Source organism: Emiliania huxleyi (genome assembly GCF_000372725.1).
Source record: "Emiliania huxleyi CCMP1516 unplaced genomic scaffold EMIHUscaffold_348, whole genome shotgun sequence".
NCBI classification, from domain to species: Eukaryota; Haptophyta; order Isochrysidales; family Noelaerhabdaceae; genus Emiliania; species Emiliania huxleyi.
In genome coordinates this window covers 46,140-51,601 of record NW_005199378.1, presented here as the reverse complement: position 1 = coordinate 51,601, position 5,462 = coordinate 46,140, and the positions used below count along the sequence as shown (strand labels likewise).

Below are 5,462 nucleotides of genomic sequence, written 5' to 3'. Positions count from 1 at the left end.
CAGCTCGTCGTCCTCAACCACAGCGTACAGCTTGCCTTCTTCCGCTTTCGTTCTTTCTCTCACACGCTGCCGGGACACACAGAAACTTGCGGGTTGCGGAAGGCGAGTCAGTATGGAGTAAGTAAGTCAAAGTGTGCGACCGCGCGGCCGGCGGCGCGCGCTCTCTCGCCTCGGACTCCGCACGCCGGGGCGGAGACGCGCAAACGAGCGGTGGTCTCTGTGTGCCACACACCAGTCAGCGCACGCCGTCTGCTGCACCCCTCGCTCAGAGCACAGTACGATCGTGCACTGCCCTTTCCTCTCGGCAAAGAGATGCGCGAGCCAACGACACGGCGAAGAGCGCCAAACCGGAACGCAACGTGCCAAGCCATGGTAAACCCGAGAACTGTCGCAACGCTTGCTTCAAACCACCGGAGGGACCGAGCGGGCGGGCCCAACGATCTCGAACGGCTCCGATCCGCCGCAAGCGGCGGGAGAGGGGGTGGCGAAGATCGAGCGACCAACGCCTTGCTTTGCAGAAAGCTCCGTTGATGGCTCCAGAGGACGCTTCGTCCCCGCCGCCGGGGTGGAGGCGAGGCCATCTGGCGGCGAGCGGGCAGCACTGGGGATGAGCGTCGGCGGGTTCGAGCGCTCGGACGCAGGCGGGTCCTTGCTGGCTGGCGTGCACGGTTCGACTGCAGCCGGCGCCTCAGGCTCGGCCCGGCGGATGGGGAGCGGGGAATCGCCGATGCGGGGCGTGCCCTGCTTTGCCGGGCTGCGATCGTCGAGCGTTCCAATGTCGCCGGCCATCTCCGACGCCTCTGTGGATGTCGCGCGGCCGTCCACCTCGGGAGGCTGCTCCGGCGCGCCCAGCCCCTCTTCGACGTCGTGCGCCGATCCGAGAGAGGACATGTGGCGGGTTCCATTGAAGCAGAGCGTGAGGCTCTTGAAGCGCTCCAGGTAGCGCTCTCGCTCACGCTGAACGTGCTCGAGCTGCTCTTGAGCCTCGATGATTTGCGCGTCGAGCTCCTTCGCACGGGCCTGCACGGGCACCAGCGCGGCGCAGACGTCGCGGTCGACCTTGGCGAAGAGGCGGTTCATGCCGGCCACCGCCTCGTCCCGGGCCGCCGCGATGGCGCCGTTTTCGATCTGCATCTTTCTCTTTAACTCCTGGCTATCACTGCGGCGCAGCACGGCGGCGCTTCTTAAAAAAAAACTAATCAGCCGGACGTGCGGTTGCTGACTGCACTCCAAGTGCTCCAAGTGCTTCCGACACCTGGAGAATTCAAACCTCTCAATCTCTCGCCCCCGCGCAAAGGCTCGCGGTGCGCAAGCCTCTCTGCGATGATCCATGTCGCAACGGCGGAGCCTAGGTAGCGGCGAGCCTCGTTGCTGTGTGTGTGGACTTTGCTGAGAAATCGCGGAGCGCCCTCGGGGGCGCGTCACTGACAATAGAAGAGAAGAACTCTCTCTCTCTGACGATCCATCTTGCGCCGATCCTGTCCAGAACGTGCCTCGAGGCGCGCGCATCACGGAGGGTCGGCAAAGTCGCCGTCGTCCTGCTCGCCGTCGTCTCCCGGCGCCAGCATTGCGTCATCGAACTGCGCGCCGAAGAGCTCGCTCGCCCTCTCTCGCAGCAGGGGCTCGTAGAGGGAGATCCTCTCCGCGACCCGCAGCTTGACGAGCGCCGACGCTGGGTCGGGCACGTGCGAGATCACGAAGCTCCAGAAGACGCGTGCCGCAAGCCCACACATCTCATCGGTGCTTCCGGCGCCGTTCCTCGCACGCTCCACCAGCATCGCCACTGCGTCCGGGTCGCAGAGCGATGGCGGCAGCTCTGCGTCGGGCTCGCCCGTGAAGAGGGCGACGACACGGAACGCGACACGCCGTGTCTCGCGGTCGCGGTCCCGCGCCTGAGGGTAAGGTGCAGCTTCTCCATTATGAGAGGATTACGCTATGGGCCCATCCCTCTCGCATCATCTCTCCCGCGCCTTGACGAGCGCCATCTTGAGCACCTCCTCGGGAGGGAGGTGGGGAGCGACGGCGAGCAGCAGCCGCGTCGCGGCGAGGCGAACCTTGCCGACTGCGTCGTACATGCAGGCGCCCACCGCGGCGTTCATCACCGACCCTCCGAGCGCGGCGAGGGCCTTCCTCCAGCCACCCTGCTGCTGCGCGTCTTGCTCGCCCTCGGGAGCCGCCGCCGCCGCGAACTCCTCCCAGAGCGCGTGCAGCAGCCGGATGGAGCCGAGCCGGGAAGAGCTGTCGAACTCCTCCTCGAGCCGCTGCCTCGCGGCCGCGCAGACTGGCTGCGAGACCTCCTGAAGCCGCCACGCCATCTCGACGCGGCTGCTTTCAGAGGCGCCGGAGGGAACTGTGGCCATGCGCACCATCTTGGGGACCAGCCGGGCCTCGCCGCCGCTCGCCGAGCCTCGCCGCGTCAGCTCGGCCGCACACGAGAGGAGCGTCGCGCGGAGGCTCGCCCCGCCATGCGCGTCCGGGCCGGCGTGCACGGGAGGAGAAAGGGCAGCGCCCAAGAGCCTCTCGATGCCGGCACGCTGCAGTCGCTGCTCGACGGAGAGCGACTCCTCAAGGCAGAGGGCCGCGAAGCCAGCGAGGAAGGAGCCGAGCGCCGAGCGAAGGCCAGAGTTGAAGCCTGCGCCGCCGTCAGAGTTGCAGGCGAGTCGCGCGAGGGCACTGACCGCTACGCCGAGGGTCGCCTCGTCCGCCCGCTCGTACGCGCGCTGCCAGCCCTCGAGGACGGCCTTTGCGGCGATGAAGTCGCGGGCGGAGGGTGGGAATCGGGGAGGAGAGGGAAGGACATCGTTTTTTTTTCACAGACCATGTTTTTGACAAAAATACGTCCATGGCGCTTTGCGCTGGTCTATGAGAGGTTGAGGTGCGAGCCCTGGAGGCCCTGGGGATGGGGGAGACTACCCGCGGGCCTAGAAGGCCCGCGCGCAGGGGGGTGGGACATTGAGATTGAAGGCGGAGGTGGAGGCGGCGGAGGCTCGGCGAGCACGGCTGGGAGCGGCAGAGGATTCAGGATCGGTGCAAGCACTGATCTGAGAAGAGGGGTGGCTTTGGTTGGTCACGATCGGGACGGATGACACGTCTGATGCAGACATGCGATTCACATAAACGCACAACCCCAGGCCCCGAAATCGCACAGTGACAGTCTCAGTCAGACATGCAACACGGGGTCCCAGGGTGCAGGGAAGGCAAGAGCAAAAACCTTACGCTGTTCACGCTCCTGCCAGCGATCCCCGATCCGGAGAAGTGCTGCACAACAACAGAGTACATCGTCTCAAGGACGATGTGGCCAAGCGCTGGTAGCGTGGCTTCACCTCACACCGCCTAGTCTCACTGCTTTCCCGCCACCCGCAGTCGCCAAGCATCAAGCGCGGAGTGTTGTGCGTTCGCGCCGTGGCCCCGTGCACACACTCTCTGTCACTGATATCATACTATAACTTTACACGGCGTACCACTACTCTAGCCAGCGGCCAGCACGGGTGACTGAGAGCTCTCCCCAGCACGCAGCAGGGCCACGTGTGCAGTGAGCTGTGAGGGCGAGTTTCCGTGTCCACATCGGTCGACGTAGTACTGTAAACTAGCTACGAGCCACCAGCGCCACGCCCCTCGTCCCGTGGCCTCCCACGCCCACCCCGCCCACCCCGCCCACCCCGCCCACCCCGCCCGCCCCGCCCGCCCCGCCCACCGCGTCCCCCTCGCCCACCGACCGCCTCCGTGCCGCCCACGGGCTGAGCCTGGGGCACGGTGCGCGAGGGCGGCTGGTGGACAAACGTCGCCTGCTCCGCCACCAGCCGCCCAGTTGCGGCGATGGGCAGCGCCGGCTGGCGGCAGGCCGGGCAGTTGCTGTCGCGCTCCAGCACGCGCGGCGCACATGTCTCGCAGTACAGCGCGTGGCCGCACGCGAAGCGGACCGAGCGCGGCGCGTCCCAGCAGAGGTCACACAAGCGCTCCTCGGCCCCAGCCGTCTCCTCCACCTCCCCCGCCGCTTCGACTAGCGCCTCCAGCCGCGGCAGCGCCTCTGCGAGCGGCATCCGCTTTCTCTTCCGCTCGTATGCCAGCCCAACCACGAGCCGCATCAGCTCCGCGGCCTGCGCCGCCGACCAGCCCGCGTCGGCCGCCGCGATGCTCTCCGCCGTGTCGGGCTCCTCAAGCGCATCGTCGCACGCGTTGAGCAAGCCGAGAGCGCCGCGGCCGGTCAGGGCGACGAGCAGCGTGATGCCGAGCGCAAAGCCATCGGTGAGCTGCGAAGCCTGACCGTCGTGCGTTATGATCGAGTCCATGTAGCCAGGCTTGCCAAAGATACGCTGCGTCGACAGGTGCGAGACCTGCTGGCTGCCGCCGGCCGTCGCCTCTGCCGCGCGCGCGAGGCCCACGTCGGCGAGGTAGCCGTTGCCGCGCTCGTCGAGCAGGATGTTGCCCGCCGAGACGTCGCGGTGCAGGATCATGGGCGAGAGCGTGTGCAAGTAGTGCAGCGCTCTCGCGGCGTCGCGCAGCACGCGGAGCCGTGCGGCGGAGGAGAGCGGCGGAGGCGTCTCGAAGCCGAGCATGCGGAGCCGCTGCAGTGCGGCTGGAGCGCGGTAGAGGCGGTCCTCGAGGCTGCCGCCGCGGCAGAGGGGGTAGACGAGGCACGCTCTCGCCGGCGCCAAGCAGACGCCGAGCAGAGGGAGCAGGGACCGGTGGCACGCCGCGCTGAGCGTGCGCACCTCGCTCTGCAGCTCGGCGAGGCCTTGGGCGCCGACACCGACCAGCGCCGTCTTGACGGCGAACCCGCAAGCGACGCGCGGAAGCGACGGCAGCGCGTCGCAACGGTAGACACGTCCGAAGCCTCCCTCGCCCACCTTGCGCGCCTCGGCAAAGCCGTCGGTCGCCGCGATGAGCTCGTCGAGAGGGACGGCGGCGGGCGGCGCGGCGGCGGCGGCGAGGGCGGCGACACTCGCCGCCGCCGCCGCTGCCGCCGCTGCCGCTGCCGCTGCCGCCGCCTCTTGAGCCTCCGCCGCCGCCACGGCCACCATTGCCGCCTCTACAGCCGCCGCCTCCGCCGCTGCCTCCGCCGCCGCCACCTCCGCCGCCTCCGCCCTCATCCTCGCCTCCTCCCTCTCCCTTGCCGCCTCCTCCCTTGCCCTCGCCTCTGCCTCCTCCCTTGCGCGCGACGCCGCCTCCGCCTCCTCCGCCGCCCGCGCCGCCGCAGCCTCTGCTACCACCCGATCCGCTTCCTCCGCCACTCGCGCCGCCGCAGCCGCCCGCGCCTCCTCCGCCTGCTCCGCCGCCCGCTCCGCCGCCCGCGCTGCCGCCGCCGCCGCCTTCTCCTTCTTCTGCCGCTGCCGCTTCAGCGCTCTGGCCTCGCGGGTCTTTCGCTCCGCCAGCTCGTCGCGCAGCCGCCGCGCCGCCCGCAGCGCCTCCGAGCCGTCGGCGGCTTCCGGTGTTTGCGTTGATCGCCGCCCTGAGCGCCTCCG

The 5,462-nt window shown here is 68.9% G+C and overlaps 2 protein-coding genes across 2 annotated transcripts; both read right to left on the bottom strand.

Moving 5' to 3' along the window:
* Positions 1 to 402: 402 nt before the first annotated feature.
* EMIHUDRAFT_241970 (hypothetical protein) lies at positions 403 to 1,134 on the bottom strand (the record flags this gene model as incomplete). The annotated part of the gene is made up of 1 exon (XM_005773043.1): positions 403 to 1,134. The coding sequence occupies one exon, from the start codon at positions 1,132 to 1,134 to the stop codon at positions 403 to 405; it is 732 nt and encodes a 243-aa protein (XP_005773100.1).
* Positions 1,135 to 3,648: 2,514 nt separating this feature from the next.
* EMIHUDRAFT_369066 (hypothetical protein) lies at positions 3,649 to 4,083 on the bottom strand (the record flags this gene model as incomplete). Its single annotated transcript, XM_005773042.1, has 1 exon — positions 3,649 to 4,083. A coding segment is annotated over exon 1 (392 nt), but the record flags the coding sequence as incomplete, so codon positions are not given.
* Positions 4,084 to 5,462: the final 1,379 nt, after the last annotated feature.